General features: G+C 48.1%; 1 protein-coding gene across 1 annotated transcript; it reads right to left on the reverse strand.

Moving 5' to 3' along the window:
- Window positions 1-164: 164 nt before the first annotated feature.
- On the reverse strand, window positions 165-24416 carry dpydb (dihydropyrimidine dehydrogenase b). The gene is made up of 25 exons (XM_030363824.1): window positions 24208-24416; window positions 23259-23369; window positions 22762-22844; window positions 22093-22180; window positions 21585-21746; window positions 20624-20820; window positions 18978-19059; window positions 18412-18499; window positions 18227-18334; window positions 16455-16624; window positions 15595-15805; window positions 13454-13638; window positions 11677-11892; window positions 10851-11015; window positions 10507-10575; window positions 10206-10289; window positions 9665-9785; window positions 8643-8762; window positions 7471-7613; window positions 6891-6945; window positions 6113-6237; window positions 5270-5419; window positions 4355-4417; window positions 3699-3776; window positions 165-979 (listed from the first exon to the last, which is right to left on the reverse strand). Exons 1-25 carry the CDS (start codon window positions 24235-24237, stop codon window positions 815-817), a joined length of 3069 nt encoding a protein of 1022 aa, XP_030219684.1. The 5' UTR covers window positions 24238-24416; the 3' UTR covers window positions 165-814.
- Between the last annotated feature and the right edge of the window lie 136 nt (window positions 24417-24552).

Here is a 24552-nt window from a genome sequence, read left to right on the forward strand (position 1 = left end):
TCAATTTACTTATATCTGTATGTATTTCATGAATATAAGTATGCGTATATTTGTGTGTACGTCTACATTTTAGGGAATGGGGGACCGGGCTGGAAAGGAAATCCTTTAGGGGAACAATTCTCATGGGGAACTCAAATACACACTTAATAACAAAGGAGAGCTTCCTGCATCATGAATCAATTTATTAAAATCAAACCCTGTTGAACGTAGCTGCTCATTTGAACACATTTACATTTTCATTTGTTCAGGCACGAAATGCCAACGGTAAAACCCCGATAAAAGATACCGGAGGAAAGTGAGAGACAGCCAAACATCTAAACTTAAGGTAAATATGGCTAAGTTTGAATATATTTAAATATTACCACACTCGTCAGAGGAACCCTTCTGTGGCTCTGACCATGTTTTATATCACATTTTCTAAAATCAACTGGTCGAACTGAAAATGGGCCAATCACAATCATCCTACATTTTAAGGGGAGCAACATGATGCACAGGAATGCAATTTATGATTTATCTTGTTCATCTCTGTCCAACGTCTCTTGCATATCATCCATTTCGACAAATACCTCATGGTGAATAAATGCTGAAACAACAGGTTATCAGAAAGTACAACAAATTGGATACAAATTTAACTAATAATAATATTTTTTATTTTTGGCGCCTTTCCAGTCACCAAATGCCAACTAACAGGTGACCTTCTTAACTGGCTTGCTTGTTTTAATAAAAGCATTTTTTTATGTGTATAGCAAATTTCATATATATATTTTAATTATGAGGTAATACAGATTACAGAAATCAAGCTCTTCTGATTGGCCTAGCACATGGGGCTGATGGGAATACCGCGCTTGGGCTCGTATTTCGTTGTCCTGGTAACCATGGTGATGCAGTCGATGATGGGACAGACACTGAGACACAGCGTGCAACCAGTGCAGCTGTCAGTGATGAAGGGAAGATGGGTCTCTGGATCAAACGTTATGGCCTGGAGGGAGGGAGGGAGGGAGGGAGGGAGGGAGAGGGAGAGGGAGAGGGAGAGGGAGAGGGAGAGAGAGAGAGAGGGGGAGGGAGGGAGAGGGAGAGAGAGAGAAAGAGAGACAGAGAGAGAGAGAAAGTGAGAGACACAGAGAGCGAGAATGAGAGTGAGAGAGTGATAGCTGGGTTAAGTTGAGTTGAGAAATTATCTTCACCATACTCATTTGAAGGTTAAAATCCATTCACGGTAATTCCCTGTAAACTATAGACCCTTTTTCTCCAAAGGGTCATCGTAGGATGGACACAGGTGTCAGTCATAACTGTATTTATGAGTCTGCTCCAGCAAAGATCCACATAGAAGGAGCACACCCCTGATTACAGATAGAGAGAGCAAAGTACCACTAAGTACAACCATGCTACACCTTGTTGTTCATTTGATTCCCGGTCCACTGTGAAAGCGCACACTCTTGTTCAGATGCCGAATAATATTTTAAAGGTCCCATGACATGCTATTTTATGTATTCTTTAATATAGGTATTAGTGGGCAACTAACACAGTATTCAAAGACGTTCCTGAAATTCAGCCGTGGTGCAGAGTTACAGCCACTCCGAGCCAGTCGCACATTGAGCTTCCCCCAAATGCGCTGTTTCGGTGGGCGTGTCAAGGAGGAGGGTGGGGGTGTGGCCCTGAGCAGCTTGCAGCCAGGGACGGTACCATGCGCTCTGTTTACAGTGGATGTATCGCAATGGCGAGGCGCACACAGCCTTTAGCCGTGTTCTGTAAATATTCTAGAACACACGGGAGTCCTGGAGCTCTATATTTAAATATTATCATATAGCCTACACAGATATCTATATCATATAATACATATTATCACGGCCAAAAGCTGTGTGAGCCGATATTCCGACGTTCCTGGTTCTTCAACGTCCACATCAACGTGAATACACACACTGTAACGCAAGTGTTTCTTGTCGGTTCTTTGACGTGTCTTGTATTTCCACAACGAGACTGTCGTGGGGGTTATCTGAGCCATGGTTGAGAAGGAATTGGGGGAAAGGAACTTTGGTTTGACTCGCTGAAGTAGGCTACATGAACTGCGACATGCCGCGAGGCACCATCGCCCGGCAGCGGGCAGCCGGCAGCAGGCAGCGCGCAGTTCAGTCGACTTCAGGTTGATGTGAAAGTGGAAGAACCAGAGACGTCGCAGAACCCGTCAAAGTCGTTTGTGATACATAATATCGTCTGGAGGCGCACACAATATGTTATATGATATAGATATCTATGTATTATATGATATTATTTAGATATAGAGCTCCAGGACTGTAACGCAAGTGTTGTACACTTCCTTGTTATTTGGATAACCGTTCTGCTGTTGGTGTGATGGCGCATAACGCGTCGGACTCTCGTCTCTGGTATTTCTACAACGAGACTCGTATTGGGGGTTATCTCAGCCAAAGTTGAGAATGAATTGGGGGGAAGGAACGTTGGCTTTGACTCCCTCAAGAACATGAACCACGACATGGAGGAGAAAGGGATTGTTGGCGGCGAATGTCTCCCGCTTGAGCCCCGCTGAGGGACCACCGCCGGAGGCGGAGGTGCCTAAGCGCTGCCCGGCAAAGATCCGTTTCTCCTCCTTGTCGTGGTTCATGTTCTTGACTTGAGGGAGTCGAAGCCAAAGTTCTTTCCCCCCCAATTCCTTCTCAACCTTGGCTGAGATAACCCCCAATACGAGTCTCGTTGTAGAAATACCAGAGACGAGAGTCCGACGCGTTATGCGCCAAATAACAAGGAAGTGTACAACACTTGCGTTACAGTCCTGGAGCTCTATATCTAAATAATATCATATAATACATAGATATCTATATCATATAATATATTGTGTGCGCCTCCAGACGATATTATGAATCACAAACGACTTTGTCGGGTTCTGCGACGTCTCTGGTTCTTCCACTTTCACATCAACCTGAAGTCGACTGAACCGGGCGCTGCCTGCTGCCAGCTGCCCGCTGCCGGGCGATGGTGCCTCGCGGCAACCGGCGGCATGTCGCAGTTCATGTACTTCAGCGAGTCAAACCAAAGTTCCTTTCCCCCAATTCCTTCTCAAACATGGCTCAGATAACCCCCACGACAGTCTCGTTGTGGAAATACAAGACACGTCAAAGAACCGACAAGAAACACTTGCGTTACAGTGTGTATTCACACACACACGTGGCGCTCGCACGGTCGAGTCTCATTGGCGGGCCAACGTCTCTGGGCGGGCCAGGCAGAGTAAGGGGAGGAGCCGAGATTCCTCATGACGTCATGAGCACAGACATTCCAAATCAGCGCGCTTGAGCCTCCGTTTTTTCAAAGGCGAGCAGAACAGCTAGTGCTCGTTTTACACCAAACGCAAGTTTTAGCCACTGGGGGACCATAGGCAGGCTAGGGGAACTCATATTTATGTTAGAAAACCTCACAAAGTGAGATTTTCATGTCATGGGACCTTTAATGAACAACGTTTCGGCCTGAGGCCTTTTTCAAGTTTCACATTATGCCGATCACGTTACCAAACCTTGCTCTCCATACAACTGGCATATTTTCCACCATGATGCAGAGGGTTTTGGACCTTTAAACGGACCCCAGGTTTCACAGTGTGCACTAGTGGTGACACTTTAATGGTATAGGGAACGGGAAACACAAATACATTGAGAAAGACATGGCTGGTTACTGAGTGACTAGGCGCGCCCTACCTGGTATCCTGAGTCATTGCAGGTCATGTAGCACTTGCCACAGTTGATACACATGTCCTCGTCGATCAAGGCCAGCACCTGGAACCCCAGCGAGAACGTGTTACACAACCAGTTGGACGGCTTGGGATTGTGATATAAATACTAGGGCTGGGCAAAGATTACAAGTTTTAATCGCGATTAATCACATAGTATTGGTGAGTTAACTTGCGATTAATCGCACTTACAATTCACAATTACATTTTAAATCCACTCCAATTGAAGTTAAATGAGATTATCAACTGGAATGACACATTATCCTTCATACCAAATGTACTTAATAAGAAAAAAACGTGTTAAAATAAGATTGCGTTAACGCGTAATTACCGCGTTAACTTGCCCAGCCCTAATAGATACACATGATAGTATTCTCACTTAAAATGCTATAAAATACAGTATATGCTACATTATTTTCATATTGAATTAGTTACAATATACAATGAGATGCCTTTAAAACATTTACACACAGAAGGTCCAGATCAGATTTATTAAACGAGGGAATCTGAATGTGCAGAGATACAATTCACCAGGACTGAGGAGAAGGGTTTCCTTGACAACGGACCCAAACTGCTGTTGTGTAGGAAAATAGACAGGTTAAGGGAAGGCACAACTTCTGGTACCTGTTCCTTGTTGTCCAGTTCTTGGTACGCTCCGATGTGGCGCAGTGCTCTGGCTATCACGTCCTACACACACACACACACACACACATATTTATGTAAGCATATCACAGACCCTTAATACTATGTGTCTGTGTGTGTGTGTGTGTGTGTGTGTGTGTGTGTGTGTGTGTGTGTGTGTGTGTGTGTTTACGTGTGTGTAAAAAACATACGCACACTCTAAATTTGCATATGAATTTGAATGTAAAAAGGTAGGACATTAGGATGTGAAAATTATTTTATGAAATTTAAAAAAAAAACACCCGCAGTAGAGCTTGTCATCGCCCCCACCCTGTCCATCCCGCATCTTTTCCTCCACAGGGAATATAGTCAAATATATTTTTTCACCTTCTTATGACAAATGTTCTTATTGTAAGTACCCTAAATGAAGATAAATACCCTGAATGAAAAAATGTAAATGTAAATAGTAAGAGATTGGCACTGGGCTTGTTGTCACATTTAACTGAAGGTTCCCAATGGCTTGATTATTATTTTCCGTTTCAGTTAAGAAATTGTTGTTCCATGTTAGCCAGCAGAGTTCGCTTGGAGCCTTGAGAGTCCGTTCAACTTCGGGAGCCAGATCAAATAAATGATTTTTCATATATTATTTGATAACCCTGTTTTGATACAGGTTGAGTTATATTCATACAGGTTAAATGAAAATCTGATATTTTTTTGTCAAACAAAACTTTGGTGAGAAAGGATCCTTTCTCAAAACCACTCCTGTGTGTGTGTGTGTGTGTGTGTGTGTGTGTGTGTGTGTGTGTGTGTGTGTGTGTGTGTGTGTGTGTGTGTGTGTGTGTGTGTGTGTGTGTGTGTGTGTGTGTGTGTGTGTGTGTGTGTGTGTGTGTGTGCGCGCGCGTGCGTGCGTGCGCAAACCTTGACAGCAGGAACCGGCTTCTTGGATAAGTTGACTTTGGGTTCAGTGGTTTCCGTGACAACGCCAACGCCGCTGTCTCTAGTCTGTCTCTTGTACGCCGCGATGGCGTCCTGCTTCTCCTGTAGATAAGAGCCGAAACTGGGGAGGCTCTGCACACACACACACACACACACACACACACACACACACACGCACGCACGCACGCACGCACAATCATCGTACACGCACGACCATCACAGACACACATACACGATCACCATATATTCGCACATACACACACACAAACACAATCAACATACACGCACAAACACACAACCACACACAAACACACACACAGATTCAACGCGCAAACACACACACACACACACACACACACACACAAACAAACACAGACACACAAACAATCAACGCACAGACACACACACACACACAATCATCATACACACATGACCATCATCAACACACACAGACACACACGATCACCACACACCCACACATACACATACACAAACACAATCAACATACACACACACACATACACACACACACACACACACACACACACACACACACACAGCCATTTAGGGAAGGCCATTTTCAATTGGTCAATTTCCTTTTTCTAGTAACGAATAAAACAAATATTGATGCGTTGTTTTTGGACAATAGTCAGTCGTAGAATTTTTTTTCTTTCTTTAAGCCATTCAAAGTGGCTGGTGAATTCCCAAATAATGGTATAGGGAACGGGAAACACAAATACATTGAGAAAGCAGTGATGGAAAAAGGACATTGATCACTTCTGTCCCCGATTGGTGAATGAGTTGATCCGTGCTTCTGAAGCCCACCTTTCCCACCAGCTCGCCCACCCTGAGGATGGGCTTGCCCTTCTGGTGCTTCTGTGTGGGAGGAGACTGGCCGTCCCACGCATCCAGACCCTCCAGACTCTTCAGGTACAGCAGGGCCTTCAGGCCTGGGGGGGGGGGGGGGGTAACAACATCATCATCATCCTCATCATCATCCTAATCATCAACCTCCTCCTCCTCCTCCTCATCATAATCCTCCACCATCTCCTCCTCCTCATCATCATAATCTTCATCATCTTCTTCTTCTTCTTCATTATCATCATCATCTTCTTCTTCTTCATCCTCATCATCATCTCCATTGGTTCACATCAGAACCAATCACCCAAAGTTCCTGGCTTTGGATCAATAAAGTGTTGTCCTATCTTATCTTATCAGAGAGAGGGGACCATAATTCTTAAATCCACATACATAACTTACATACATCTATGATTTATCTCGGATTAGGTCAATTATGCAAGTTTAAGGTGCTATGAATATTTAATACTATAATAGTATATATTCTATATGTAAAACTACATATTCCTTCATTCCCTGAATTCTTTTTTATTATAAAAATGTAATAATTAGTTTAGTTATTGTATCTATTGTTTATTCACATTTCACCATGTTAGCAAGTCACTGTGGTTAGCAACTCTCGTTCAGATTTGAACAACAATCCAAACACACTTGAGGCCGTGTGGAGGACCAGGTGTTCCCCAGACAGAGTAGAGGCTACTCAACGCGTTGAGCTGAAACAGGAAGCACGGATGAGGTCCCATACCTACGCAGTAGTCCTCAATCAGAGTGAAATCCTGGTTCTGAATCGCACTGCACACCTAGACAGACAGAGTGAGGCATGAGAGAGCCACGAGAGACCGGGACAGGGAGTGTGGATGTTAATATGTTAATTACGTGAGACTCATTAGCATGAATAACACAGTATCTGATCCCCATTAAGGGCTGTGTAAAGAAATGACCTAAAGTTATTTTCTCAACTGTAACGAATTTATACTACTGTGTGTGTGTGTGTGTGTGTGTGTGTGTGTGTGTGTGTGTGTGTGTGTGTGTGTGTGTGTGTGTGTGTTCCTGTGTGTGTGTGTGTGTGTGTGTGTGTGTGTGTGTGTGTGTGACTGTATGTGTGTGTATGTTCCTGTGTGTGTGTGTGTGTGTTTGTAAGTATGTTCCTGTGTGTGTGTTTGACTGTGTGTGTGTGTGTGTGTGTGTGTGTGTGTGTGTGTGTGTGTGTGTGTGTGTGTGTGTGTGTGTGTGTGTGTGTGTGTGTGTGTGTGTGTGTGTGACTTTGTGTGACTGTGTGTGACTGTGTGTCTGTGTCTGCATGTGTGTGTGTGTGTGTGTCTCACCTGCAGTAAACAGGCTCCAGTGTGGAGGAACTGCAGTCCGCTCTCGGCTGAGTCGATGCCCCCGGTTGCCAGGACGGGGAACCCCGGCAGGGCCTTGCTGATGGCGGACACGGCTCTCAGGGCGATGGGCCGGATGGCGTTGCCTGCAGGGAGGGGCGTGATTGATCTATGGTTGATCATTGATCGGTAAGGATTTTTGCCGATCACGTGATCATTTTCTCGATCAAACGGAGGTTGTTTTGCATAGTGTGAGAACCGTCGGTTCTTATTGGAATTGGAATACAGATCTGGTCTTAATCTGGCTCGTGTGATTGTTGTTATTCTGTTGTTATTCTGTGACACAGATCTTTCGGCTTTTACAAGCGGCGCATAAACCTCATTGAGACAACATGCTTGTATTTTCTACCAATAGGAGTTTTTAATATAGCCTATAGAAAAATACGTGAAAAATAATAAGTGATTGATCAAGGTGTGTGTGTGTGTGTATGTATACGTGTGTGTATACGTGTGTGTGTGTGTGTATACGTGTGTTTGTGTATATGTGCATGTGTATATGTGTGAGCAGGGCCGTAGCACCGAATCCTGGGCCCCTATACTATAGGTACTGATGGGGCCCCCCTGCGCCAGGTTGTTGACGGGGGGGGGGGGGGGCGGGGGGGGGTCCGGAGCGATTGTTGACGGGGGGGGGGGGGTCCGGAGTGATTGTTGACGGGGGGGGGGAGTAAAAAAATAAAGGGTAAAATATATATATATTTTTTTTTTTTGGTCATGGGCCCCCCCTCTGCCTTGGGCCCCCCCACAACTGTCCCCTTTGTCCCCGCAGTCCGACGGCCCTGTGTGTGAGGGTGTGTTCATGAGTGTGTGTGAATGGATCTATGAGCATGTGTGTGTGTGTGTGTGTGTGTGCGCGTGTGTATGTGTGTTTGTGAATGCGCGTGTGTCCATGTGCATGTCTTTCTGTGTATGCGTGTGTGCGCGTGTGCGCGTGCGCGCTTGTGTATATGTGCATGCGTGTCTATATGCATGTGTGTGCGTGTGCGTGTGTGTGTGTGTGTGTGTGTGTTTGTGTGAATGTGCGCGTGTGTCTATGTGCAGGTCTTTCTGTGTGTGCGTGTGCGCGCGCTTGTGTCTATATGCATGTGTGTGTGTGCTAAACGTGTGTGTGCACTCACCGGACACCCCCCCGTACGTGGTGCGTTGTCCCGCCCCCACGCTGGGCCAGGGCGAGGCGTCGGCCTTCAGCCCCATGAGGCCCGACACCGTGTTGGTGGCCGTGACGCCGTTGGCCCCGCCTGCACCCGGAGAGAGAGACCGTCAGCCAATGGGCAATAGAGAGAGAGACCGTCAGCCAATGGGCAATAGAGAGAGAGACCGTCAGCCAGTAGGCAATAGAGAGAGAGACCGTCAGCCAATGGGCAATAGAGAGAGACCGTCAGCCAATAGACAATAGAGAGAGAGAGAGACCGTCAGCCAATAGGCAATAGAGAGAGACCGTCAGCCAATAGGCAATAGAGAGAGACCGTCAGCCAATGGGCAATAGAGAGGGAGACCATCAGCCAATAGGCAGTATACAGAGAGACCGTCAGCCAATAGGCAATAGAGAGAGACCGTCAGCCAATAGGCAATAGAGGGAGACCGTCAGCCAATAGAGAGAGAGACCGTCAGCCAATAGGCAATAGAGAGAGAGACCGTCAGCCAATAGGCAATAGAGAGAGAGACCGTCAGCCAATTGGCAATAGAGAGAGAGACCGTCAGCCAATAGGCAATAGAGAGAGAGACCGTCAGCCAATTGGCAATAGAGAGAGAGACCGTCAGCCAATAGGCAATAGAGAGAGACCGTCAGCCAATAGGCAATAGAGAGAGAGAGACCATCAGCCAATAGGCAATAGAGAGAGAGAGACCGTCAGCCAATAGGCAATAGAGAGAGACCGTCAGCCAATAGGCAATAGAGGGAGACCGTCAGCCAATAGGCAATAGAGAGAGAGACTGTCAGCCAATAGGCAATAGAGAGAGACCGTCAGCCAATAGGCAATAGAGAGAGAGACCGTCAGCCAATAGGCAGTAGAGAGAGAGACCGTCAGCCAATAGCCAATAGAGAGAGAGACCGTCAGCCAATAGCCAATAGAGAGAGACCGTCAGCCAATAGGCAACAGAGAGACTAACGGTCTCCTGGCAGTTCTGAAGACCTGTCTACCTTCGTAAGCGGCCGTGGCGATGACCACGATGTTGGTGACGTTTGGCGTCAGCTTGGCGAAGAACGGGATGGAGACGGCCGCGCGCACCCAGCGACAGATGTTACGCACCAGCTCTGGGTCCTGACCACAACAACACACACACACACACACACACACACACACACACACACACACACACACACACACACACACACACACACACACACACACACACACACACACACACAATAAGGTGTATTACTACGACAACGCAGTGCCTTGCAGTGTTTTAGTACAGTATGCGTGGACAGGGCGCTACTGGGGTGATACAGGATGAGCGCGTGACGTGGGGCACGTCTAGAGACTGCTCCTCACCACCTACACTAAGACCATCCCACCTAAGTCTGTACCTGCGCTGTATTACATCCTCGAATAAACCATCTATTCGACCCTCTGATCCAACCTGTCAAGTTGCCTTCCACTTCAAGAATTACTAAAAAGAATACACAACGCAGAGTGTATACGAATAGTTTAGAAATAAGCTGATCTGACAGAACACACCTGTCCACACGCCAGCCCCATGCCTCTCTCCCCCATGCCGTGAGGACAGGAGAGGTTCAGCTCCAATGCGTCCGCTCCTGAAGCCTAAGACAGACGGACAGACGGACAGACGGACACACACACACACACACACACACACACACACACACACACACACACACACACACACACACACACACACACACACACACACACACACACACACACACACACACACACACACACGCGCGCGCGTTACGGAAGTCAGGTTTTAAGGCAGTAGAACCACAGTGAGCTAAGTGTGTCTCGTCGTCTTTCTCACCTCCGCCATCTTGGCTATTTCTGTCCAGTCGGACTTGTTGAAGCTGCACATGATGCTGGAGATCACCACCTGAGGGACAGTCAGAACCATGTCTCCCAAACGGATAAGACTCCCAAACATGACAAGACACTAGGCGGCATTTGGCTCAGGAGGTACAGCGGGCTGGTTTGTAACCGCGAGGTCGCTAGTTCGATCCCCGGCTCCTCCTAGCTGAGTGTCGAGGTGTCCCCGAGCGAGGGACCTAAATGCGGTCCATTAACTCCGCTATTTTATGAAATTCAAAATGGGAAGACTAGAAACGGAATGCTTTGAACAGCTGGGAACAGAGCGGAGCGCAGAGTTACGTTGTTTGGGAAGTCCTTCTTGAGCTCGGCCACGCCCTGGCACCAGTAGGCCGCCGTCTTCTCGCTGATCAGCTCGATGTTCAGGAAGGAGCTCTGGCCCGGCCCGAACAAGGGCCCCGACGTGGTCCCGCGCACGATACGGGGGGACACGTTGGTCACCAGGTCCTGGGGTGGGGGGGGGGGGGGGCCCGGAGAGACCGACAGACAGACAGGGACAAAGATAGACAGACAGGGACACAGACAGACAGGAACACAGACAGAAAGACAGGAACACAGACAGACAGGAACACAGACAGACAGGAACACAGACAGACAGGAACACAGACAGACAGACAGACAGACAGACAGACAGACAGACAGACAGACAGACAGACAGACAGGGACACAGACAGACAGACAGGCAGGGACACAGACAGACAGACAGACAGACAGACATACAGACAGACAGACAGGGACACAGACAGGAACACAGACAGACAGACAGACAGACAGACAGACAGACAGGGACACAGACAGGGACACAGACAGACAGGGACACAGACAGACAGACAGACATACAGACAGACATACAGACAGACAGACAGACAGACAGACAGGGACACAGACAAGAGCATGAAAAGTAAAAGAAAGAAAGATGATTAGAATGAATGAATCAATGATGACTGAAGTGCCTTCATCATGATCCATAGACACACAAACACACATATCGCGCTGCAACGATGACTTTGCTCTTTCACGTTCAGGATCAGCGTTGCGTGCGCGTGTGTGCGTGTGCGTGTGTGCATGCGTTCATGTGCGGGAGGCACGTGTGTTTCCCCCTGCCCACCTTGTCCAGTCCAAAGGTCTTGGTGAGAGCGAAGCCCCAGCCCTGCTCGAAGGCCCGGCGGATCATGGCGCAGCTGGTGGTGGGGGGGGCGGACGCCAGGCCGAAGGGGTTGGGGAAGTGGATCCCGCACACCTCCACGCTGATGTCCACGGCGTCGATGGCGCTGTAGAACAGAGGCAGCTTCGGCACGGCGCTCACCGCCTGCCCGTGGAGAGACTGCAGGGCGACAGAGAGAGGGGGGGACGGTCCGACCCCTGTTCAGTACCCGGGCTGCTGATTGTGGCACGAAGGCGTAAGGCTGTGAGACATAATGCTGATTTCATGTTTGAAAGCGTTATGTCAACGGACACCAAAAGCAAAACCGGAGACAAGAAGGCCAAAAACATTTCTAGCAATAGAAATGTGGGAGGTTGTGAATCGATTCTGATGATATAAGATACACGATTCTTACATGAAGGGATTTTTTCCCCCACCCCTACTACCTACTCGATGTTTTTACCCTGCTTTGACCGCTCTGTGTAGGGTCCAGAGTTACTGTGAGGTTATCTGCTCTACTGTAGTCTACTGTAGTCTACTGTAAGTCTACTGTAGTCTACTGTAGTCTACTACAGTCTACTACAGTCTACTGTAGTCTACTGTAGTCTACTACAGTCTACTGTAGTCTACTGTAACTCTACTGTAGTCTACTGTAGTCTACTGTAGTCTACTGTAGTCTACTACAGTCTACTGTAGTCTACTGTTAGTCTACTGTTAGTCTACTGTAGTCTACTGTAGTCTACTGTAGTGTACTGTAGTCTACTGTTAGTCTACTGTAGTCTACTGTAGTCTACTGGGCGCCCTGGTGCATAACAGAGCACCAGTGTTTGTCCTATGATGGCTCCTCCGGGGAAAGTAATGTATTGCTCCCCTTTGACGTGACCTCAAACCTATCTTTTGCCACATTTACGCTTGCAGCACTGTTCCTAGAATGTCTCCCCGCCTCTCTTATCAAGTAACACATGAGTGTTGTGTTGGATACTGATAATGAGCTGGACTGATAGCGGCTACACGTTGCAGTCAGCGATTTACAACCGCAGGTGGTTCAAGGGACGGCAGCAAGCTTTTTACGAATAATCAAGATGCTTTTACGTTACGTTTATTGCTACTACTACTAAGCCTGGCAAGGCAAGCCAGAACCACATGAAGATGTTGGGTCTGGGAACACTCCATGGGCACGACTCAATCCAAGGGGTGGGATAAACGGTTGTCTTTCAAATTCCCTCTGCACGCAATAGGACAGCGCTACAATCAATCACGTAGCAGGGACCACATGGACTTGACACGGACCAGTCGCAACTCTGTTGTGGTTGTGTTAGGCCCGCCCACCGACTCCACACACGATGTGATTGGCCGACCAGAGTTTGGTTTGTCCGGCTCACAAGCTAATGAAGGTTTTCTAGACGACCCTGGCTGCAAATTAAATTTGCTGCCGCTAGTGGAGTCTGGATTTCGGGGCTAACTACTACTTCTACAACATTAATATTTTGTTATGTAGCAGATGCTATTTCCAAAGCGACTTTGGAAGAGCAACACCTTGATGGAGGGCAGAGTAGCAATAGGCATCAGAACCTTTTTTATGGAGTAGTGGAACTGCAAATTAACAGTACCGACAGATAAGTTAGTTTTACTTTCACTATCATTGTTTAACTTTTTTACTATCACAAAGGTTAAACAAAGCTGCCGCATCGACGCTCTTACGCGCGGGCGGCGGGCGGCGGGCGGCGGGCGGCCTCGTCACCTGGATGTATCGGTGCATGTGCCAGGAGGCCTGCTTGCCGTCGTTGACCGACTCCACGGTGGTGTTGGCCAGGCCGGCGATGTCTCCGCCCGCGAACACCCAGGGCTCGCTGGTCTGCATGGTGTCCGTGCTGATGTCGGGGGTCCCCCAGCGGTTCAGCTTCACCGGGGCCAGGGCCTCCGCCACTGGGGGGGCGGCAGGAGGGTTTGGTTTGAATTGACGTTCATAGGTCAAATGTGCAAAGAACATCGAATGTTCATCGAATGACGGACGCAAAAGCAAGGCTCTATTTTTCCTTTTTTTGGGGACAAGTATACACTTGTTTAATCCCACCCCCTTTCATTAAATCATACAATAATTATAAACTACTACCTGTACCCTTTACTTAAATCAAACTTGCAATTTATGCAATTAATACCTGGAAAATAATTTTGTAATATTAAATTTAGCCACTGGGAAGCACAAAACATATTTTCTAAAGCTAAGTAAATACAGTAAGTATACCTACTTAAACACATATTCACATATAAATGCATTTACACAAGTTCGTACACAAAATCATTCAATTCATACACAAGATCAGGTCAGTGACAAGAGCTCAACCACTGGGTTGGGTTTGAGGCGTTATGACACGACTGCTGTAATCATAGAAACACTGGAGGGGGGTTGACTCTTTCAGGGTGCTTTACCGGTGGACTTAAACCTTTAACATAACATCAGTTTAACAATTATTCGCCAAAGGCGAAGTGAAGAGTGGGGGATTCTTCCCTACTATTCACGGAGCCTGAGGTGAATAATTGTTTTAGTATGTATAAAACGTGACCGCTCCAAGTATAAACGAGATAACACTTTATGCCGGGGTTGATTCGTTTTTTATTAGGGGTTGATTCGTTTTTATTAGCGTGGCGAGACGACCGTTACGCAATATCCCAAGTTTGTGATCTCAAACATGGGATATGGCCCAATATCCCGCGATAGCGAACCAATCAAATGGTGCCATTTTAGGAGGTTCACGTTTAGCATATACTAAAGATCAATGCGCGCCTAATAACACCTGCGATAGGTGTATTATTAAAGCATAAAGTAGTCCCTTATTATGCTCTAGGTTAAACATCACAAAATGTGTTGACATATTGAACACGACCATCGGCATTAAGTTGTCCCCTATGTCTGTGAATGTTTGTGGGCATTTCTGCACTTATGTTAATCCCGCTATGAAAGTGGTCAGTTGTGTGTATAACGTTTAACTAATCACAGTCATTCTGTGGTAGCTGCAATGTAAACCTTACGCTCTGAAACCCTGAAGAACGCTATAATGCCCAGCATGAATGGCTGCAGTCATCAGCTTAGCGTTAAGGCTAAGGTAAACCAGAGCCTTCTTTCCTAGTTCCTAGCTCCAATCTTGAACTGCTGTTGCATGTCTGTTATATCTTGGTCTCTTGACGTAGCTGCTTGGATTCTTTGCCTTGCTTCTGCACTCAGTTACTACGAGTTCAACACTGTTGAAGTTGTGTGTTGAAGTGCATCCATCAATCAGATTCCAACTTCCAAAGCCTTTTGTGTTGAGGTTAACGCACTGATCATGTCTGTAGACTTGGGCTGTATTCCAAACGCCCAGCTTCAGCATGTATTGACCACTTTAGTGTTCGTTCATCTCAACACCACATCGCATTGACTCCATTACGGGAGTATCGGAGCATTGGAATGTCATTGGTAGGAATAGTGTTTGGGTCATTGTTTTAGCAGTTAGTTGTGAAACGATTCTGGAAGAAACCCATGATGCATTCAAGAGCCCACAGAGCACAAGCCCTGTGTGTGTGTGTGTGTGTGTGTGTGTGTGTGTGTGTGTGTGTGTGTGTGTGTGTGTGTGTGTGTGTGTGTGTGTGTGTGTGACGAGGTCGTCGAGCTGCAGCCTTGTGTGTGTGTGTGTGTGTTTGTGCGTGTGTGTCTGTCAGGAGGTTGTTGAGCCACGTGCACGCATGCGTGCGTGCGTGGTGCGTGCGTGCGTGGTGCGTGCGTGCGTGCGTGGTGCGTGTGTGCGTGCGACGAGGTCGTCGAGCCACGGCCGTGCGTGCGTGCGTGCGTGCGTGCGTGCGTGCGTGCCTGCGTGCCTGCGTGCGTGCGTGCGTGCGTGCGTGCACCTTGCGGGTCGTCGAGCATGGAGCCGAAGGCGCTGATGATGTAGTCGGCCTTCAGGCGGACGGTCTGCTCCTCGTCCTCCAGCCACTCCCCGTCCTCGCTCTGCTCCGTGCGGCAGAACTCCAGCCCCGCCACGCGGCCCGCCTTCAGCAGCACCTGGCGCGGTGACAGGAAGGGCAGGAACTCACAGCGCTCCTCCTTCGCCAGCTCCATCTGGGGAGGTACGAGCACCGGGTCGAATACCGCAGACCTTCAGCTTATCCACTTCCTGTTCCACACGTTATCCGACAGAATTTTCAGCTTTTTTTGTGATTCAGGCACAAGCCGGTTGAAACTGTTATGCAGTGGTGCTGTGCTCTCTCATTCCAACCCTCCTCCAACACGCTGTCCTGTCTTTATTCACTGTTCTGTCCATAAAGGAAACAAAAGCCCTTGAGAATATATCGATATAAATATATACAAATATTATAACAATAGCAAAAGAAAGATGCCCCCCCCCCCCCCCCCTACCTCCTCGGCCACCGCCCTGATGTTGGTGAAGCCCCGCCCCCTACCTCCTCGGGCACCGCCCTGATGTTGGTGAAGCCCCGCCCCCTACCTCCTCGGGCACCGCCCTGATGTTGGTGAAGCCCCGCCCCCTACCTCCTCGGGCACCGCCCTGATGTTGGTGAAGCCCCGCCCCCTACCTCCTCGGGCACCGCCCTGATGTTGGTGAAGCCCCGCCCCCTACCTCCTCGGCCACCGCCCTGATGTTGGTGAAGCCCCGCCCCCTACCTCCTCGGGCACCGCCCTGATGTTGGTGAAGCCCCGCCCCCTACCTCCTCAGGCACCGCCCTGATGTTGGTGAAGCCCCGCCCCCTACCTCCTCAGGCACCGCCCTGATGTTGGTGAAGCCTTTGCGGAAGCAGACGAAGACCCGGCGGGCTCCGCAGCGAAGCGCCGAGGTGGCGCAGTCGAAGGCCGTGTCCCCGGCGCCCAGGACGATGACCACGCCCCGCAGCTCAGGGAGGGCGGAGCGGCAGCTGCACATACCTGGAGAGGAAGAGGAGGAGGAGGAGGGGGAGGGGGAGGGGGAGGGGGGGGAAGGGGGGGCGGAGGGCGGAGGAGGAGGAGGGGGAAGAGGAGGAGGAGGGGGAGGAGGGCGGGGGGAGGACGGAGGAGGAGGAGGAGGAAGAGGGGGAGGGGGAGGGGGAGGAGGAGGAGGAGGAGAAGGAGGAGGGAGGGGGAGGAGGAGGGGGAGGAGGTCAGGGGAGGAGGTGGTAAGAGGGGAGGAGGTCATGGAGAGGGTAGATAGATAGAGACTTTATTGTCATTGCACATGTCACATGTCACATGTCACATGTCACATGTCACATGTCACGAAAGTTACATCCCGTCCAAGAAACATAAAAAGGCAGTGTTGGGAGACAGGACGGAGAGACTGTCGGGACGCATGCGCCACCTCATTATTAGATAAGAAAAGATAAACAAGCGGGAAAAATTAGGGGAAAAAAAGTTAATTCCAAAACTAGGCTCAGGGGGGCCCAATGTAGGGTTAGGAAAAAAACACCTCAGCACATAAGCAACATGTCAAAAACATCACAAACACATGTGGGAGGGGGGAAGGGTGTCGGGGAGGGGGGGTCTCACAGCTCAGACACCGGGGGGGGGGGGGACGCAGCCAGCGGGCGCGTCGCATCACTCGCGGCGTACTGTACTGTGACGAGGGACGGAGAGGGGGAGGAGTCCAGAAGGCGGTGAGTCCAGGGGGTGTGTGTGTTATGTGTCTTCGTGTGTGTGTGTGTGTGTGTGTGTGTGTGTGTGTGTGTGTGTGTGTGTGTGTGTGTGTGTGTGTGTGTGTGTGTGTGTGAGCCCAAGGACTCTCTCTCCACCCACCCGGGGGGGGGGGGGGGGGGCGAATGAAGATAATGAATGCTTTGGGTCAGGCCGACTCTGCCATTATCACCTGCCTTAAGTCTCTCTAGGTGGGAGGAGTTTAGGGAGGAAGGGAAGAGGAAGGGAGGAGGTGGTCAGGGAGGAGGAGGTGAGGGGGAGGTGAGGGGGAGGTGAGGGGGAGGAGAGGGGGGGGTGAGGGGGAGGAGGGGGAGGTGAGGGGGAGGTGTTCAGAGAGGGGGAGGTGAGGGGGGGGTGAGGGGGAGGTGAGGGGGAGGGGAGGGGGAGGTGAGGGGGAGGGGAGGGGGGGGTGAGGGGGAGGTGAGGGGGAGGGGGGGGGTGAGGGGGAGGTGAGGGGGAGGTGAGGGGGATAATGTATTTACGAATCCCACCATGGCCACGCCAAGACCCGCCCTACTCTGTCTGTGATTGGCCGGGTTGCATGCAACTCAACCGGGCGCTTTAGACCTCTACGGTGCCCTCGCTGTGAGCATTCGAGAGCGTCACAAAATAACCCTAACCCCCAACCCTAACCCTAACCCTAACCCTAGCAGCTAATATCAAACCAGTAAAAGCGCGGTAATCAAATCCATAGACAGTAGAATCAAAGATAGAGGTGGCGTGTGTGACGGACCAATCAGAAATAGAGGCGGCGGGTCTTTTCGGGATATTGGCGTGGCCATAGTGGGATTCCTAATTTCGAGAGGGGGATACTGTATAAGTTGGGATGGGAAGACAGAGAAGATCTGGTTTAAGTTGAACCTGGCTTGCTGGCTGTAGCGACCATCGGCAGGAAGTCTTTGGAGGTGAAGAAGCCTTGGTCCATGGTCAAATCTTTGAAGATCTTAGCTCTGTTGGCCTGGGGCAGACCTAGAGAGAAGAGATCTGGATCAGACCGACGGACGGACAGAGCGACCAATGGTAGAGCGACAGCAAGGGCTACTGACCAATCCCGACGAAGACGGCCTTGAAGCCCTTGTTTTTCAGCGACTGCAGCGTTAGACCATCGACACCGAGACCCTGCTCACAGACCACCTGCAACACACACACACACACACACACACACACACACACACACACACACACACACACACACACACACACACACACACACACACACACACACACACACACACACACACACACACACACAAAACAGCCCTCTGAGTAAACGTGATCTTCAGACAAATAAACACAACTACAACTTATCAAATCCGCCAGGGTTTGCGTAATCATTACCATTATCTGGATGTCATTGCCTAATATCCGGGAGGGTGGGCCCTGACTGTCTGTATCTTCAGACGGTCACGGGTCACGCCCCACCATATATATAACCATGTTATAAGAGGTCGAGTACTAAAGTCTGCACATTGAGCTTGTTTTCTGTCTCTGTTTCTTAGAAAAGCAGTCCACACTTAAAGGTTGACTTGTGTGTAGGTGTGTGTGTGTGTGTGTGTGTGTGTGTGAGTGTGCATGTGCGTGTGCGTGTGTGTGCGTGTGAGTGTGTGCGTACCTTGACCCCCAGGTCCTTCATGAGGCCGATCTCAAACTGGACGACCTCACTGGGCAAACGGAACTGCGGGATCTCTGACATGCTGCGCAAAACACACACCGTTTCCACGGTTTCATATTCCACCAATCCTCGCAGGGAGTCTTGCTATCAAAACCTACAATGCTGGTACTTCCTTACAATGCCTAAAAGTACTTGTCCAAGTTTAGTAGTTCTATGCGTTTAGTATTTATATACGTTTAGAGGTTTTAGAAGTTTAGTGGTTCAATACGTTTAGTGGTTCTGTAAGTTTCGTAGTTGTATACATTTACTGGTTCTATACGTTGAGTGGTTCTATACGTTTAGTAGTTCTAAAAGTTTAGTGGTTCTAAACGTTTAGTGGTTCTCTACATTTAGTAGTTCTTCAAGTTTCATAGTTCTATACATTTACTGGTTCTATACGTTCACTGGTTATATACGTTAATATAATATATAATATAAGTATTTATAGAACGGGGGACCTAAATCCAGCGATCTGATTGGTTCCCAACTGTTGTATAATGAGCGTATACATAACTGCTATGACGCCCGATCATTTTGTGAAAGTTTGCATATCACTCCGCGCCTGGAAGTAGAAACAGTTACAAAGTGAAACATGTGTTGGATGATGGAGAGGGTGTAAATGTTGTTTCTCCGGGAGTGAGCAAGGCGATGGAGAGGCTAACGAAAGCTTAGGCACACGGCGAGTGAACTGCTCCATAGGATAAATTGCCGGCGAACCGCTCTATCGGAGCCTTCTCTCGGAGGGACGCTAAAGTGTGTTGCATAGCGACCGTCGATGCATAGCGGCAGCCAGGAGGGACTACTTTTTGGTAGTCTTTAATAAAAACGTCTATTTTGACTTTCTTGGTTTCTTTTTAAATGTAGTGTGTCTATGACTTTCGTTTCGCCATAACAGAAACCGTTGTATAAAAGCAATAGATCACTTCAGTCAGTGGCATGTGCTCATTATACCACTGTGAAGGGGGTCGCCGGCCCTCCGCTGCGCGTCGGGGCCGGACAACGCCCCTTCACAGTGGTATAATGAGCACATACCACAGCCTGGCATGATCTATTGCTTAAATATATAATATAAGTGGTTCGATACATTTAGTAGTTCTAAAAGTTTAGTGGTTCTATGCGTTTAGTGGTTCTATACGTTTATTGGTTCTTTAAGTTCAGTGATTTAATAGTTCTATGTACTAAAAGGCCACGAGTGGCATAGCTGCAAATTTATTCAAAGTAATGCTGCTTTAGAGAGTTTTAGAGAGGCACACAATACATTCTAAACAATTCAACTTTCATAAGAGATTGTATTATTTATGTAAAGGTTGCACAATCAAATGTTGCGTACGGACAGGTCATGGCATGGCATTAGCAAAACAAACACAATCATTTTACATTGCCATTGACGTCAGGCAGATGGTAAAATTGTATTTGTTCTCAAACTCTTAAACTTCCCTTGAAGGAGGGATCCCTCTGCCTGTGTTCCTTGTTTTAGGATAAATAGGGCTGTCTTCAAATGTGGCCTGAGACTAACGATTGAGATCTGTGCAAATATAATGGACGTGAGTCGAATCGAAGTCCCCATCCTTCCTTCTCAAACAAACAAGAGCCATCACTCCACGAACCTCAGGCCTCCGATGTACTTCTGCTTCTCGAAGATGGTGAGGTCGCTGTACCCCAGACGGGCCAGGAAGGAGGCACAGCTGATGGAAGCCGGCCCGCAGCCAATCAGAGCGATGGGTACGTTGTAAGACTCTGGCATCTCATTGGCCGGCGGCAGCTCCGGGTTGCGGATCTGCGGGATTCCCATCTTGCTGAACACCTGACGCGGGGAGACCCGAAACGGACCCAGTCAGGAAGACCCGAAACAGACCCAGTCAGGAAGATCCGAAACGGACCCAGTCGGGAAAACCCGAAACGGACCCAGTCAGGAAGACCCGAAACGGACCCCGTCAGGAAGACCCGAAACGGACCCAGTCAGTAAGACCTGAAACGGACCCAGTCGGGAAAACCCGAAACGGACCAGATCCGGAAGACCCGAAACGGACCCAGTCAACACTCTCTCATTAGAGGAACAAGCACAGTATGACACTGAGAACATCTTGAGCCTGCTCTAGAGCTGGGCGATTAATCCATTTTTATTCGTAATTCAAATTAATGGTCAATAATCGATTTTTTTTTTAATAAAATCGATTATTTAAAAGTCGATTATTCAATTTCAACATGGCAGCATGCGCTGAAAATAGTGGGCGTTTAGACGTTGCCTTTAGACTGTGGTCACCAAATGTTGCTTTTGTTAATCTTCAAATAATATCCAAATCGCCCAGCCCCAGCTTGCTCATACGAACACCAGCACATGCATGGGGTTTGTACGATTAGAAAAATATTTTTTTATCAAAAAGTAATTTTGACCCCCAAAGTGTTGAATCAAATGTTTACTGAGAGAAAACCATTAAGTGTGTTATTCTTGAACGCAACTTATAGAAGTAGTTAATGTGTTACGCAGCGATGTCCCAGTTTATGAGACGGGTCCGCATCCTTGACCCTCCGAAGAGCTCGTCCCTCCCGCCGTGTGAGATAACGCACCTCTGTCGCAAACTGCTGCAACCCCCCTATGTTAATGGGACCTTCCTCCGAGGCAAACAGGTTGCAGCCCCCGACGCACAGCTCCGAGGTGGGACAGACCATTCCACAGGTCAGCCCCAGGGGGTTATCAGAGAGGATGGAACGGGCCGACCCATAGTAGTTCTGGAAGAAACCAATATATCAAAATTAACATTAAAGCACCCACACAGTATAAGCATAGTGTGTGCGTGTGTGTGAGTGTTAGTGTGTGAGTGTGAGTGTGTGTGTGTGTGTGTGTGTGTGTGTGAGAGTGTGTGTGTGAGTGTGTGTGTGAGTGTGTGTGTGAGTGTGTGTGTGTGTCTGGGTATGTGTTTGTGTGTGTGTGTGTGTGTGTGTGTGTGAGTGTGTGTGTGTGTGTGTGCGTGTGTGTCTGTGTGTCTGTGTGTCTGTGTGTGTGTGTGTGTGTGTGCGTGTCTGTGTGTGAGTTTGTGTGCATGTGCGTGCGTGCGTGTGTGCGTGCGTGTCCTACCTTATTGGATATACTGGTAATAAATGACTTTACGTCGAGGTTGGTGGGACAACTCTTCTGACAGGGGGCGTCTACACATTTGAGACACCTGTGATGACACGGGAAGCGTTACCTCACAGGCTGAAGGTTAGTCTCAGTCTTCCTATGACCAAGCAAGAAGTAGGACGTACTTGGACACAAGGAATGAGTCAGACACAATAAAAAGAAAGTTAGAATTAAATAAATCACTTAAAAGTAACCAATCCTTCTCTCTCTCTCTCTCTCTCTCTCTCTCTCTCTCTCTCACACACACACTTACTTAGTCACCCAGTTACACACACACACACTGACACACACACACACACACACACACACACACACACACACACGCGGTCTGTTTGAATGTTTAGAAACACAGACACACACCCACCCAGACCCCCACCCACACACCCACCCACCCTACCACCCAATCAAACACACACACACCCACACGCCCACACACCAACAGGCTCTGGGGGGGTCCTGGTGTAAAGTGCATGTTGACTCGCCCAACCCCCCCACCAGATAGGCTGTGTGTGTTGACCCGACATAAGCAGGTTCAAGGGCCCCATAGATCAACGTATGAACTACTGCGGCCCGCCGCCTCCTCCTCTGGGCCCTCAGTGCTCTGGGGGGGGGGGGGGCTCTGACCTCATGGCCTCGCGCAGAGCTCCGCGTTCGCTCAGCGTCGTGTGTTTGATGTCGTCAAAGTTGTTCTCCAGCTTCACGCACGACTGGGGAGCGGAAAGCAGGAGGGAGATGGAGGAGGAAGATGAGGAAGAAGATGGAGGAGGAAGATGGAGGAGGAAGATGGCGAAGAGGAAGATGGAGGATTCAGCGTGCACGCACAACTGAGCTCAAACAGGGCCATGTATAAATGAGGATGCTTTATTAGCATATTATATGACTATACTAAGTACTAACTAATACAACTTTTCAATGATAGTACGCCATACCATACTGTTATGCTATACTAGAGTACACTAATATGCTACCTAATTGCTACCCATTAAGTTAAGTATACTTCATATCTAAGTTAACTAAAATATATTTCATATTTCATTTTCTGACACATTGACATGTTGTGTGCGCGTGAATGTGTTTGTGCATGCGTGTGCGTGTGCGTGTGTGTAGGGGGGGTTTCTTACATCACAACCATGCTCAGCGTTCCTCTTCCAGTGTTTCTTCTCTTTCTTCTTGGTTGCCGTGGAGATGACGTCGGCGTGTGTCTTCACTCTTGGGTTCAGAGCCAAGATGCTCTGTTGGAATAAGAAGTTTCACACCCTCACTGAAAACAAATTAAATTTTTCTATATCCAAGTTTGCAAATGCTCCCCCTGTAGGCCTATTGTACAGCGACGATCTGGAGGCTTTACAGGATGATTCCAGTTTAATTACAATCCCTTACCTCCCTCGGTTATTTGCAACTATTGATATTTTTTTGACATTCATCTTCCAAAAGAAAGTGTGCTTGGTTTCTGTAAACTGCTGAGTGCAGCAACTATTTAAATTGCTATATAATGTATTGATAAAGATATAGGTATATAGATATAATTACTCAATTACTCACTTAATATACTATATGTTAATTACTAAATTAATCAATAACTATAATTCAAGCAGTACTCCCATGCAAACGAATACATTTACAGTTACACATTTACATTAAAATAAATAGAATAACGAAAAACGTGTTAACCATCAACCCCTATATGCAACATTTGCAACCGCTTTTTTTTCTCGTTTTGCACATGTGAAACTGAAAGTGCTTCGACATCTCAGACCCTTTTCAAACAGTAATGTCAGCAACAATCAGAAGAGCGTGGTGCGGGGGGGAGATCTGACCGAGATGTGACACAAGTTGCTCAAAGGATTTGTGTCCTAAAAAAGTTCAAGTTGAGGGTGAAGGAGAAGAGGTATTTATCTTCATCTGGTCACATGATATATGATTTAGAACTCACTCCCACACCAACAGCTGCAGGGTATGGCTTTCATTATACTAGCCTACTTATTCTAATATCAAGGAATACAATCCTACATTACTCAACGTATGTTGAAGACAGGGGAAGAGGGGGAAAAAAAATATCGATATCTATACCTCTATGTCGGGTAGGTCTTTACTCAACATTCTGCTCAGCTCTGCTCCAACGCGCACCGTCCAAATAGCCCGTGATAATAGCGGTCACAAGGTAGTCGAGATCCCACGGTATTTAGGATATTCAAGAGGTCCGAAGCACTGTCCGGGACGACTCTGATCCGCAGATGATTCTCTAGAAGTTCAACAGTGGGACGTACCTTTGCACTTGGACCGCTTCCAAACCACGTGACCATTACAGAAGATCTTTTTATGGTTCCTTATTCCCACAAGGTTTCTGTTTGATCCGGGATTAGGATATATATATATATATATATATATATATATATATATATATATATATATATA

Source organism: Gadus morhua, chromosome 8 (genome assembly GCF_902167405.1).
Source record: "Gadus morhua chromosome 8, gadMor3.0, whole genome shotgun sequence".
Classification (NCBI taxonomy): Eukaryota; Metazoa; Chordata; class Actinopteri; order Gadiformes; family Gadidae; genus Gadus; species Gadus morhua.